At 40.9% G+C, this 14,615-nt stretch overlaps 1 protein-coding gene across 6 annotated transcripts in view; it reads left to right on the plus strand.

Annotated features, from left to right (window-relative positions):
• Positions 1–625: 625 nt before the first annotated feature.
• ARMC9 (armadillo repeat containing 9) overlaps positions 626–14,615 on the plus strand; it is a 67,618-nt gene continuing 53,628 nt past the window's right edge. For 5 of the 6 annotated variants that reach the window (XM_027787246.2, XM_055817259.1, XM_055817260.1 and 2 more), the window contains exons 1-7: positions 626–710; positions 1,126–1,213; positions 3,631–3,756; positions 4,325–4,495; positions 5,470–5,625; positions 7,869–7,961; positions 9,089–9,113. In XM_027787246.2, coding sequence (XP_027643047.1) covers positions 1,163–1,213; positions 3,631–3,756; positions 4,325–4,495; positions 5,470–5,625; positions 7,869–7,961; positions 9,089–9,113 — 622 coding nt within the window. In that variant the 5' untranslated portion in view covers positions 626–710; positions 1,126–1,162. The other variant, XM_055817258.1, reaches the window with a different exon arrangement.

A 14,615-nucleotide genomic window follows, 5' to 3' on the forward strand; every position in this document is an offset into this window, starting at 1 on the left:
ACACCACCGTTAATTAAAATGGGACAAAGTCTCAATAAGGGGCTTGGCCCATCTTCCTGTGTTTTGGTCATGCTCCACCAGCCATGTGCGCACAACCTGGCGTCGCTCCCCTCAGCTGTGCCGGGGCTGGACTGGGGCCTGCCTGGGCAAGGGGCGCCTGTGTCCAACACCCCCTCCGGGCTGTGAGGTAACGGAGCAGGCAGCCTCGGCCACGGCCTGTTTTAATCGGGGCAGGCATCACTCCCAGCGTTTCCATCCCCTCAGAGAGCGCAGCACTTGGTGGCGGGGCAGATACTGCCGGGCAGTAAAGGCTGTGATGAAGAAATAGTGTAATTGTGCAGCTGGAAGCAATGGGCCTACGGACAGGCACGCAGCATGGCGTGCTTTGGGAAGACTTTTGGCTTGCCCCGGATGGCAAGGGGGTTCAAAACAATGTGGTAAGACAGTAGATAAGTTTGTAAAAAATGAACTCTTCAAGTTAAGAGTGGGAACGGGCACAACGCGACGCCTCAGCACCACCAGCAGGCAGCTGCAGCGGCCAAGCCCGCCCTCCAGGGGGCGCTGCCCCCGGTACGGTTAGGCACCCCCGTCACGTGACGCGCGTCCCAGTCTGGGATTGGCTGAGGCAGATCACGTGCGGCGGGACGCGGGGCGGTGTGCGGGACGAGAGCCGCGGTTGCTGTGGCGACAGGGCTGGTGCCGCGGGGCAGGTAGGCCGCGGCGCGGCGGTACCGCGGTGCTCGGGGTGCGCTCGCTGCCCACCGACCGGCTCTGGCGCTGGCGGGGGTGCTCCGTCGCGGCCCTAAGCGGGGCTGGCGGCAGCACCCCGATCCGGGCTGGGGGCGGTGTGCCGCCCCCGCGGGCTGCTGTGAGGACCCGGTGGGACCGCTCCGCGGCCTGGCGAGCGCAGCCGTGCGGGTCTGCAGGGACCGGCTCCGGGGCCTTTGGAGGTACCGCACGGGGGGTGGGGTGTGTGTGTGTGTGTGGCGTGTTTCTGGCTTCTGCGGCTTGTGTGGCGCTGGGGTGGCCGGTGGGCTGCTGCGGGGCTGCGCGAACCGCTGTGCTGCCTGCCGACACCCCCTGCGCCCACCCCCTGCCAACACCCCCTGCTTTACAACTTTCTAGGTTTGCCAGCGATCCGCCGCAGCGGTAGCGCAGGGCGATGGGTGACGTGCTGGCTTACGAAGCTGAGTTACTTGGACTAGTGAGAGAGGTTGGTTTTCTCCTTTTCCTTTTTTTGGTTGAAATGAGAAAGGCAAAATTTCATGCTTGTATTCAGAGCCGGGCGTTGTAACTGCGGTCTGAATTCTGGAGTTACTTACCTGGCCAAGTGTTAGCTGCTCCCCGAAATCGCACTGACTCCTGCCGTGTTGTCTCACAAGCAGAGTGCATCACCCCAGTGCACATCCCCGGTTTGCACACCAAGCCGACGTATTTGTTTATCACATGTCTGTGCAGAAGTGGGTGGTAGATGGCAAATCCACAATGCTAGCTGCATTTTTTAATGCAATGAAACACTTTATACACTTTGAACGATTGTTTACAATTACATTTAGTCACACTTCATTCTCATTGGTTCTTAGAATATTTTTTTTCACTGCACATGTTCTGTGGGGAGGGGACTTTCTTTTAGTATGGTAACCAAGGGTAGTTCACACATAGTTCAAGTAATTTTCTGTTTGGTCTTATTAACCACCTGGTTCTTTTGAGCTTATCTTGTTATGCCCCGACTTGACATTATTTATGGTGTCTATCCCTTCTCCCAGAGCCATGTTCTGCCAGCTGTGTGTAGCATCCCATTTTTCACTCTCTTCTGTTTGTCACTATAGGTATTCACGTATTTTGTTTAAATTTCAAGTTAAATATTTGACTGGCCTTCTCTTAATTACGTATCTGCAAGCTGGTCAACTATAGTCATGCTCTGTAAATTCAAAGGGCTCAACGTTCATTAAATGCCGGCAAATGTCAAATCAGTCTAGAATTAACTATCGTTCATTGCAAATGAGGCTTTCATTAAGGGAACAGTTGGGTTGATTAAATCTGTAGACAGCTTTGGAGCTCAGGTCTAGTGTGTGATAATTGTGAGATCTTTAAAACACTGCTTAGCTGTCACCTCATTCCGTATGTGTATAAAATAAGAAACGTATAAAAACCCTAGAGCTGACAACGCCCAGGCTGAAGTCCTGAGGCTACTATCTCTCCATGGTTTAACACCTAAGCAGGATTTTCTAGGTAGGCCATTTACCCATATTGCCCATAAAAGGAAATCAGGTTATATTCTAAAGTGTGAAACGGTCCTGTGAAGAAGGCAGCAAGAGACAGACTTTCAAGGGCAGATGCCTCTATGGTAGTCTGCGCTGCAGCCTTCTGGATAAATTGGCTAAAATGGGATATTTATGATTTGGAACAAGAGCACAAACTGTGATCTCTGCTGCTTGTTAACTGCCTCATTCCTTTGATCATGACTGTGTTGGTAGCTTGGTTTAGGGCTCTAAGTGAACGCTGAACCAACAACTGAATCCCCCTGCCTTGTGTGCTTGTGTGACCCAACCTACTGCAGAGTTCCGCTGGTGCTGGTGCTGTGGAGGGGTGATCAGGAGCAGCAGTCACCTGTCACTATGCCCAGCTTTCACCAGGTGGGCTGTTGACAGTCTGTTACTGCTTGCCTAAAGAGTCTACCAAATGGCAAAATCATACACAACGTAAATCTTTTTGTGAATCTCAGAAGACAAATCTAAAAAGGTGTTTAAGTACTTAAGCATTGCTACACCACTGTTTATGTTAATAGTGAAGGAGCTAAGCAATTTTTGTTCTCTGTGGCAGTGTTGGGAATCTAGATCAAGTTTGCAAAATGAAATGTGATGTCTTGCCCCAGTAACCAATAACTAGGAGTCCTGACATGGGGAGAGGAGGGGAAAGTTGTGTGTAATATGCTGGCTGTACATTGTGGGATGAAGAGGCAGGGCTGTTTGTTTCTCTCAGAAGAACAGCGCTTGACTAGTTGGTCATTAATTTGGTTTGCACAGCTTCAGATGAGTGACCTGGCTTAGAATTCAAGCTGTCTGACTGCTGCTGCAGAGATGAGAATCACACTTAAGAATTCTGCCCTCTGAAAACATTATTTGCAAGGAAGTTTTTTACTTGTTTCTTTCAACGAAGGTATAGCATTAATGGATTTTAGTTCTTTTCCTTCTTTGGTTGAGTGAAGTTACTGACTAAATCAAGTGGCATCATTCTTTCAGAGCGGTCCAGGGAACTGGTTGAGTCACCATCCCTGGAAGCGTTCAAAAGATGGTGTGGATGTGGCATTGAGGGACATGGTTTAGTGGTGGACTTGGCAGTGCTAGGTTAACAATTGGACTCAATGATCTTAAAGGTCTTTTTCAACCTAAATGATGGTTTGATTCTATAATGTGCTCGGTTGTCAGTACTATTCTCTAGGATGCGGGGGGAAATTTATTTGAGAAACAGTATTTTCCTACCATGAGGTACCAGCTCTTGGTTTGTACTGTCTTTGGCATTTATGGACCTTGCAACAGGGGAAAGAATTTTGTCAATTCATGGGTCACACATTGAAGCATTAATAATAATAATAATAAAATATTGTTCTTATGCGCTTTTGTCTTGTAGTATTTGGATTTTGCTGAATTTGAAGAAACAGTGAAAGTATTTACAAAGGAATGTAAAATAAAAGGGAAGCCACTACCTAAACCAGGAAGTGTTTCCTCAAGAGATTCAAATGCTTTGCCTGTTCAGGTAATGCATCATTTTTAGTCTTACTCAAAGTAAGTGTAAACAATTAAAGGCCACTAACCACAGTGTGAACTACTACAGCATTGTGATTATCTGAACTATCTGAACAGATTCTTGATTATTTGAAGAAGTCTGCTAGCAGTCTTCTTCCAGTCCAGGAACCTTCAAGTTTGGTCTTTTATTTTTCTCAGAACTCCAGTCCTTTTGAGCCTGAGACAGTAGTTTTGGTTCACGCTATTTTAGGTTCTGAGCTTGCCATGCTTTGGCAAGACTGATTTTCACACACTGTAGGCATTTATTTTTCCCTTATGGTAAAGGTGGGTCCACAGACTGACATGCTTGAGAATTTGGGCCTCACTTCTTTTATTGATGGTTGATTCAGGCTCTCAGAGATATTGGACAGGTGGAGAAGGAATATTTAGACGGTGAATGAATTATGAGAGATTTTAGATAAAACTTTGAATTCAAAGTGTTAAGATGACTCTTGAATTCTTCATTCGCTAACCTACTGTCGGAAAAAATGTAGCTCTTCTGTGTTTCGTTTTTCACTGAATGCTTTTCCCCTTTGCAGAAAGATCTGCTTACAGCATTTGAAAATGGTGAGCAGGAAGTTTTCTTCCAGCTCTGGGAGGACCATATTTCATCTTCAGTCCGAGACAATGAACCAGTTGCTCAGAAGCTGGAGTTCTATCTTCACGTATACTTTGCCGTCTATCTCTTCAAACACACTACAGGAAAACCTGTAAGTTTAATTCACAATTCACTCTTCAAATTATTTTTGTTTTACTTCATTTATTTTCTTTAATGTGGGTGAGAATGGGATATTTAGTAAGAAGAATTTGCAGAATGTGTATCCAGTTGTTGGGCCACAGTCTGCATTTTAGTTGAACCCAGACCCTTTGCATTGTGAAGAACAGAGATGGAAGTTGGTGTCCTTATCTTGGAGCTCCTGGGAAAATACCAGCATGCTGATACTTTGACACCTGTAATTGTAGTCCATAGGAGATTCTTAAAACACTTATTTTGCTTCCAGTTTGGACTCAAGCTGTGTGTTGAAATGCAAATGTTTCTGATAAAATGGGAAAACTGAATCTTTAATTATATTGAAAACTATAATTCCAAGCTGTCATAAAATAAAATCTCTGTTACATGGGACTCTTATGATGGAGAGACATTTAAGTAGCCTGGAGTCAGCCAGATCAGCCAGGGCTTACTAGCTCTTGCCTTACACTTGTCAGCTGCTACAGGAGTATTTGGATGCCTTGAGTGTGTTTTTAAGCCCCTAAGGAGCTTTTGTTCTGTTATGTGTGCCAGCTCCCCTTCCTGGTGCTGTGTGAATGGATTTTATGGTTCTGCACTTAGCACTGAAATAAGGCATGTCTAAAGTAGGTGTTTTCTCTCTGGCCTGAGTGTGGAAATGGCACTTTGCTTTAGAAGTCCAGCCTGAAGTGCGCAGCAATAATTTACATTCAAAAAGTAATTGTTCCTCTCTTTGTTGGACCTGATGACAGAAACAACATTGGTTTAAATAATCTTTTTTTTTTGAGTGTTGAAAACAAGATATAATGCACTCTAGTTAAATAAATGTTGCTTGTTAAATAAAAAATATTCTGGGATTTAAAATTTTATATTGATGTATTTAGGTCTCTGCTTGTATTTGCCAGCTTTACAGTGCATTCAGAGTTTTCTAAATTAATACACGGCTTTATTTCCTAGAACAAAGCTGAACTTGAGGAAAGGTTTTCTCCTTTCAAGACTTACCTGGAAACAAAAGCAGCTGCACTGAGCCAGAACACAGAGTTTCTGCCCTTCTATGCTTTGCCTTTTGTTATGAACCCCATGGTACATCCTTCATTTAAAGAACTTTTCCAGGTAAGTATCTGTTTTGCAGAGATGGTATTTATGATGATTTTCTTCATGAGTAATAGATATTGAATGATGTTTAATTTGGTAATTGCTTTTATTGTTTTCTTTGAGACATTACTGTCATAAAAGAACATATATTTGATGGAGGAACTGTTGTGAGAATGCTGTCAATAACAGAGTACCATCTTAAATATATGTTTTTTATTTGCTTGAGGCCTAAATGGTATGCCAGTTTTCTGTCCATAAATAAGAATTGCTGCCTGTCCTTCCTTTCCACACAGCCCTGCATGCTTCTGGGAATTGCTATAGAGTAGTTCAAGTCTTTCCCAACCTCTCTATCTGTGTATGTATAGTTGGATTTAAAACATGATAGCTAGGCATAAGGAGACTGAAGCAGTTTTGTTTAATGTGGAAAAGAGAAAGAGTTTATAAGTAATCCGTGTGTAACAGAAAATGACTCAGGGTTGTCTGTGTTCTGAGACTCTTCCCCTACACCACCCCACCCCCCCCCCAAAAAAAGTGGAAACAGCTGGTTGTGTGGTTGCACTTGAACTGGATCAAGCAACTCATCTGCTTTGTTTCCCATGAATGTGTGTGTACACACGTTCCCATGTACACACACACGTGTACACAATTGGTTTGTAAAACACGTATGATATTTTGCAGGGTTATATGCTTGAAGTGCTTCACCATCCTACCACAGGGACAGTTGTCCTGGCTTATCTAAGCAGCTACAGGCAGTTGTTGTAGTGGGAGGAGATATCTTCAGCCTGCGTTGCTGCCACACGCTTTTTGATATCAAACCAAAGCTTAAGTTATACTTGTCCTAGGGCTGACTTGAGATGTACCAGCTGATGAGGAGCTCCAGTTGAACACCAAAAAAAGGCATAAACTGCCATTTTCCTTTGGGACTAGCTATAAATAATGAGATGTACTGGTTGACCTCGGAGGTGGGTTATGACTGCTCTTTGAAAAGTATTCTTAGCAGCTTTTTTTTTTTTTTTTGCCTTATCTAAGACGAGATCTTCGAGTTTATTCATAGTAACTCAGTGTCCAAGCTCTTAGTCCACAGTCACTCATATTTTCTTGTGGGAATTGTACGGCTCATTCCATGTTAGTGTTGAAACACAGATTGTTTTACGTTTGAGAAAGAACAGCAGTGAGTCACTAGTCTACTAAGCAGTGTTCTTAAGGCATATATTTTTTTCCTCAGGCGTCTGGTGTTTTATATAGCTGGAGTTCCTGTCTGTTTGTGTAATACATCTTGAAAAATAATACACGCTCCTCTCTGTAGGAGACATGTTTCCTTTGGTAATCTACAGCATACTGTGGTGCAGCGCTGTCTGGGTACAGAATTGGTAAATGCAGCAAGTAAATTCTGCATGCTCTCCAGCATGGTAAAATAAGGGCAAATCCTGAGCTGTGAGAACGGGTTGCAGCATATACAGCAGTAAATTTAGGAAGCTCCTGCTACTTCTTGGAAGATTCTGCTTTTTAATTTGCTGGCTAGCTTTTTATCAAGCAGAAACTAGCTTAACTGAAGGTTTGAAAAAGAAGAAATAAGCATTCAGTGAATTTTTAGATAGAGTTTGGCTTTTTTCCTTGACTATTATTTTCTTGTGCTAATGAGACCTTATGTCAGGCAGAAGACAGCATTCCAGTTAGAGGCTGATACGTTTGTCTATTTTTTGTGTGCGAGTTGTTTTCCTCCAAATCCTTATTTTAGAAATTTAGTACCCTGATCGGTGATGTCATGTCATAGTTATTGACAAAATTTACAGTTCCCATATCTTGTTAGGAGTGAAAGATGACTACAGTGATTACTTTCTGAAAACCGAGCAATGGAAAATTACTTATTTTGTACTCTATTTAATAAATTTAAAATTAATATTAATATTTTTATCTTTTTCTCAAGTTGCTTATATATTAAAGGTACTTCTAAATTAAGAGGCAGTCGTTGCATGTGTGTACAAGGCACCAACACTGTATGATAGTTTTGTACTTGAAATAAAGCTACATTGTGTTTTTAGAACTCTTGTCTAGGAATAATGCTGAACTATTCTAGCTTCTGTACACTTTTATGGGTAGCTAGCAAACACATTCACTTCAGTTAACAGTGAAGGGAAGATCTTTCAATACAGTGCTGGCTACCTTGTTTACTAGTGGCAGATTGCTGGGATCCGAACGGTACTTTCAGGACAGTGTACATATTTGGTGATCAACTGTCATAATTTGTTTTTCTTTTCGAGGATTCTTGGACATTGGATTTAAGGACAAGATTGGAAAAGTTCCTGTGTCTGACTCTCAAAGCCAGACAGACGCCTCGGCTTCTCACTCTATTTGTATCCTTTTGAGAAAACACTTTGAAGATGATTAGAAGTACTGTGAAGAGGCCGTATAATTTATTGGAAGAGCACACTGCTAGGATTTATTGCAGAATTGCAGTAATATTGCCGTTAGTGTTTTTATGATAGGAAACACTGTTTATATTCCACATTCAAAAAAGCCTTTTAAAAAAGTTATGTAAAGACAATGTATAGATGTATATGAACCTGCATATTTATTATATGACCATTCTTAGCTTCCATGTATAAAGTACAGGATACCTGTTGGCACTGACCTGACCTGACTTCTTTCTTGGCTTTTGTAAAGCTGTTGGTCTTTTCAATTAGCCATTTCAAGGACTAGCTGAAAGTTTTCCAGGGCTTTTAAGGGTTCCAGAAATTATTCTTTTACTAAATGGCTTGTTTCAGACTGTTATTTTTTTTCTAATAATATTGTTTAAGCTATGTTGTCAGGCCTGATTTGCAAACTGACTAGCTATATGACAAATTTTCTTCTCCATTTGTGGTTAGTACAGTTGAAGGCAAGGTAGAGAGCACTGAACTGGAGTCTTAGTTTCTGTCTTTTTTTTTTTTTTCCTTCTTTTTTTTTGTTTTTAAACAGAATTTGAAAGTCCTTTTCCTGCTGTATCTATCTCTTCTCTCTGCTTATTCCTCATTAGGGAGTAGTGGACTGGATCCTAACTGAGCCTTGAATATTTCTTAGGTATAAAGAAGTCACTTCAGGTATAAAGTGTGTCACTTGTCTTAAAATACTTGCATATTTGTATGTTGTTTCTATGTAAAATTAGCAGTTTGACTTCTGGAGTTAGTAACTCCACTCTAAACATATTGTATCTTACACTTCAGGGCTGGATCTAGTATTTTTAAAGGTTAGCAAAAAGTTTGATGTTTCCATGCAACATTGTACATGGTGCACTTAGGAAATTTTTATGTATTTTCTATTGATTAATTTATCCTTGCTCTCCTGTGAAGCATCAGGCATTGGCTGTTGCCTGGGACAGTAGGAATATTTGGCTTGGCTGGGTTTGTCAGTTGGTTGAATTTCTCATTCTGTGTCTCTGGAGCAAACACGTACTGAAAGGATGCACGTTTTTCCTAAACTACTGCTACTTTTACAACAACAGAAGGAGAATGGACAGTGCAACAAAGGTAAATGCTGAGATGTGGTAAGGATATTCCGTAAGCTTATACTGGGCTGTAATAGTAGTGGAAAGTTTGCCATGCATCACTAGTTTCCCCATCATTGCATGCGTAGTCCTTTGAAATCCAGACTCCTGTTTTAGTGATAGTTGTTGCTAGGCTGCTTGAGGTCAGTAGGGTTGAGCATAGGCATGTACTAGAAATGGGAGAGGGCCTAATAGTAGAATGTGTATTTCAGGACAGAATAGGCTTAAAATGTGGTGAAAACAAGTGGAGAACTCTGTACAAAGCGCATACCAGTTTTCCGTTTTTAGTTATGATGAAACTTGTTTCCTCAGATTCCTTTCCCATACCTGCTTCTGCCTATCTGCATCTTCCGGATTTGAAATCTCACTTAATTATTCTGATGACTGTTTGATGATCTTAGACAAAGTTGATTTTTGTTTCTATTCACTCATCCTGTTTAAACTCCTAAAATATTACATATTGCTATCTCCTGAATAAGAATGTTTTAAGCATGACTCTCTGAAGTGTTACATTTCTACGTAAGCTGTCCATACACACTTAAGTGTGCAAATTACTTGGGACTCTTCAAAAAAGTAATAATTTCAGCACTGAATACCATTAGATTTCAAGCGCTGATGGCACTTGAAATATGTTCCTTTTAAAAATCAGTTCAATAAATAGAACTTGGGTTCCCAGCTACCTTGCATTCATTTTTTTCACTTCACTTTGTGTTCACTTTATTGGTAGGGATTTGTATGAGCCCAGCTGGGTTCCTAAAATGACTTTTCATCTTGAATTACTTAAATCTGTAGTTCTACACTGAAGATTTTTTATTTGTAGATTAAATTAAGGAGAAAGTTAGGCTCATCTCCCGTTGTGAGTTCCAGGTATTTTCTTTGTTATTTTGTGCTTTATGTTGTGTTAGACTTTCACTGAATAATAGAAAGATTTTCCGGAAGTTAATCTCTTTTTTTTTTTTTTCTTTTTTTTCCATTTGGTAGACTTTCCTGAAGGCAATAATTCCATACTCTGAGGAAAAAGAAATAGTTACATGGTTGGTCCTAGGTTATTTTGGGCCTAATTATTTTTTATTTAGGTAGCTTCTGTGCTTTGCCCAAGTATGAGGACTGTCATGGTATTGAATCTTTGCAGGTCAGCCTTAATTTGTAGATCTGTTCTGTGCCTTGGAGGTTTGGATTTTTTATAAAGGTTACTTCAGGCCTGTTTTGTATGAAAGTTTTGGATCAGAGATGTTATTTTTGCAGCATGCTGCTCAGATCACATGGGATCCATGGTACATACTGCTGGAGAATGTTTACTTTATCAGTGAAGGAGAAACGCAAAGAGAATTAACAGGCAATGCATGAATGAAGAGCAGTATGGCAAAGGGTCCTGAAAACAGCCTTTCGTAAATAGTTGTCAGCCGTTAGTCTGACATACTGAAGCACTTCAGGTTTGGGTGGGGTGGTGTACATGCTCTTCAGGGTGTCCTGGAGAGTTTAGTGTGTTTACCTTACCTGTTACAGTCTGCCTTTTTACCCATTTGCCAAAAAACTTCAATACCTGTATGATTTTCAAAGCTGTCTGTGTGGCAGCTGAGCTTAATTTGCAACTCTCCCGTATGTTCTCAGTTTGGCTGGAAAGAGAATTGCAGAATGGTTGGCATCTTGCAGAGAGAGCTTCAGACCTTCTGTGTGTCCTCTGTGCTAACAGGAACAAAGGGAATTAAGTATTTAGAAGTGTGTTCAGCTACTGTCCCTTTCACTGCCTCATTACAAATCAGTGGATGAGTTCACAGCCACTCTTCCACTACTTTGGGGAAGGGGAGAGTGGGGGAAGTGTGTCACATTGCCACATGAGAAGGTGAAGTGTGACCTACCTGTCTGTCAAGATTTGCTGTGGTCTGAATGACTATTAATGTGGAAAGATGGCAGTTTAGAATATGGATAATAACTTTTATGGAAACGAGATAAGCAAGGAGACAAGGCAACTACTGCCTCTTCTAAGAGCAAGGTTTTAGTGTCTTCTAAGGAGCCCTGGTGTTTTGACAGCAGCTCTTGGGACTTGCAGGTCCTCTGCTGAGAGCTCTGGTACATTGTATGCAGGAACTCAGCCTGGCCAGAGTCAGTGCTTCTAGCCAACTGTGTGAGGGTGGGCTGAGATTAGGGAGACAGAGAAAGCAAGCACAAGGTCAGGAAGCACGTTTGAGGTAAGTTGTTGTAAAGGATTAACAACCAATCTCTCACTTAGAGAGAAAAGCTTATTGTGGAATTACCTGTGTGTGTGTAACTCCTTGGATGCTTATAGGAACTGAAGTCAACACACTAAAAAAGCTTGACAGTTACATACACAAGAGAGCAGGCATGAAGACTGGTAGAAACATGCAGTAGTTCAGATGATGCCTAATGCCAGTGTCTTCAGTTGGCAGAGTCACAAGCTTTACTGTATGCTGTATCTTCCTAAACCAGGAGGTTAGTCTTCTGTCCTTTATTTTCTCCTCTTTTCCTCTATGTATGAATAATGATTCTGGTAGGTATTAGGTCCAGAGCTCTCCCCCCACACCCTGTATAAGCTTATCATATGTAGAAAGCATAGATCCGTGTTGGAGGTTGTGTCTGGGAGAGGGAAAGGGAGAAGCTAAGTGTTTTGTGTCACACTGATTCCTGTTATGGGTGCAGTTTGATCCCTGCTGCAAGGTGACATAAATGTGAACTGCCTCTGAAAGGCACTCTTTCTTTTTGCCCAATCCTGACTGAAACGGCAATGATTTAACATGTTAAGCAACAAAATATTAATTTTTATGTGGAGTGGTAGCTCCCTGGTCTGTCGGCGTGAATGTTGTTATTGGTTATGGGGATGTGGCAGGAATGCAAGGGGGTAATGGGGCAGCACAGGACCAGCTCTTCCAACAGCCGTCTGTACTTGGGTCAGCCACACGTCAGTGATGAAAGCTTCCTGCTGCTCTTTCAGTAAGAGAAATTTTCATGAAATACTTTTACTTTTTTAATAAAATTACTTATGTGTGAGAAGATAGTGATATAAAAAATGCATGATATGACAAGACTTTGAGGTTCCCCTCTTTGACTCCCTCTTCTTGGTAAAGACCAGTGTTTATAATCCCTGAATGTAACAGGCAAGGGGTAAATTCGACCCTGTTTCTTAATTGCCAATACTAGCATTCATCAGCTGCATTGAGTTTTGGTTATGTAGTTTTTCCTGCTGACTGTAGCTGGAAGATGGATTTTCATCACTGGGAATTTTCCTCCCTGAGCTATGAAAAGCAAAGCAAATTGAATGCTTCTTGACTCGGTGCTTCCAACTTTCCTCTGAGTGAAAGTCGTGCTCTAAATACGTCCACTGGAAATTTCTGAATCCAATGTGTTGTCACAGTTAAATAGAAATGTATTCCAATTTGTTCATCTAGGCAAAGAAATAAAGTGCTGAAGAGTGGCTAGTTTTGTGCAATGGTTGCTCTCAGAATCTTTATTAGTTTAGAAAAATAATCTTGTTTTGGAGATGTATCATATTAAAGCTATGGTAGCAGTTTAGCAGTGATGGCCGTGGAAAAAAAATAAAATAAAAAATGAATTATTATTAAAGAAGAATAATTTGTGATGTCTTTGGAAGATATCTTAACTCTTCTGATTTTTAAGTCGATGAATATTGATTGCAGTTGAGATGGTTTTAACAGCTTAAAGAATTGTAAAAAAGTTTGACACTCAGCAAGATTAATGTTACTGGGAGCTCTTCTAATCTTTTGGGTTTTAAGTGCATTTTGCTGGATTTGAACAGGATTTGTGGCTTGTCACAGCTTCTATTGTTACTTCACACCGTCTTTGGCTCCCTCCTTAGAAACTAAGAAAAATATCATTAGGTTAGCTTGATTTCAGTTTGATACCAGGTATCAGTCACAAATCCTGCAGGTGCAGAATGTTGCCGTTCATTAATGGCTCTCAGAAAGCAGCCATTCTTAGAGGGGAGGAGGCTGTAAGAGTAAAATAACTTCTTTATTTTTTTAAACTATTATTATTATCAACACGTAGATTTTGAGAAAATACAGATTAGAAGAAAAGGTACCTTCTTTGTATTCCATGCTTGCTTTTAGGATTGTCAATTATTTATAGCTAAAGTCTATTAATGCACATTTTCTCTAAAAGATCCCATTAAAAAGATAATTTTGCTAAATCTTCTGAAAGTAAAAATAAACTTCTGTCATCTACTGCTCTTAATATAAACGGGATAAAAGCAGCCTGTTTCAGAAACCCTGAAATCCATAAGATGTGACAAGTTTTAAAAGCGATTTCCAACTTCTGAATTCATAGAACTAACGACTTTGATAATTTGTAATGAAAGATTTACAAACAGTTTTATTTGAATAGTATTTTTTCTGGCAGTTTTGCGTCTCATGTCCATATGTTTATAGCTTTTTGAAGCTGTTTGTTGGATACTTGTGCATGATTAGTACATCTCTACCTGCAATATAACTAGATTGCCATTGTAGAAGATGATTTGTGAAGGCTCTACCAGGTAAGCCGTAGTGCTAATGCAGGACTTCCACTCCATATTTTTCCCTGTCCTGAAGATTACTCCACTATGCCAACTTCCATGGGTCAGCAGACGTTTGTGCCTGAGTTCAGAGAGCAAATGGCAAGGGACAGTGTTTGTATAACTACACCTAAATTCTCCAGAGCTTGCTTATCATAGCTGCAAGGTATTATATGCTGAGGATTTTTTTTAAACAGAGCATAACTGTGTGGTGAAACTTTGTACTGCTTAAGATTCTCCAAATTAAGATCCCGAAGATATCTTATATCCGTGATGTTTCCCAGTGCTTCTATGTTACAGGAACATATGATCTACATCTTCATGAAAAGACGTAATGAATCATGAAAAAAGATAATAGTTTCCTCAGAGATCATGGGCAAAGTCTGTTCAAAGGCAGGAATAGGAACTAGTTTTTCTAGTTTCCAATTTTGCATCTTAGGTACTTTCTTTGTTTTTCTTCCCTTTGGGTCTCAACTGAGTCATATTGGGCTCTTTGGAATGCTCTACTCTAACCCCAGAAAATTTTGAATCTCTGAAAATGAGTCCTGCTTCTGCCTGAAACTCTGCAGTCAGGCTGATTCCTGCCCATTTAACAGAAAGTCTTATGGTAAATACCCAGTCTCTGCAGATGGCGTGATGCCATTTTCACAACACTAGAGCAATACTAGCTTCCCAGCAAACTAATTCAAAACATAATGTTCTAGCAAATTACGTAAACATCAGCAGTAACAATAGGATTATTGTACCTCCCCTTCACAGTTTTTCCTGGTCATGAAGATGTGCGCTGCAGTACACAGCCTCAGATTCCATGTAGAACACTAATTTGGCTTGGTCTGGGACTGGAGTGGAGGATGCAGATTGGTGCTTAGTTTGCTGCTTTTGTCTCTAAAGTAATTGAACCTGAAGGAAAAAAAATGGATCAGGAATGTAACTCTTTTAAAATTCAGACAGAAATAAAAG

Source organism: Falco peregrinus, chromosome 12, assembly GCF_023634155.1.
Source record: "Falco peregrinus isolate bFalPer1 chromosome 12, bFalPer1.pri, whole genome shotgun sequence".
Classification (NCBI taxonomy): Eukaryota; Metazoa; Chordata; class Aves; order Falconiformes; family Falconidae; genus Falco; species Falco peregrinus.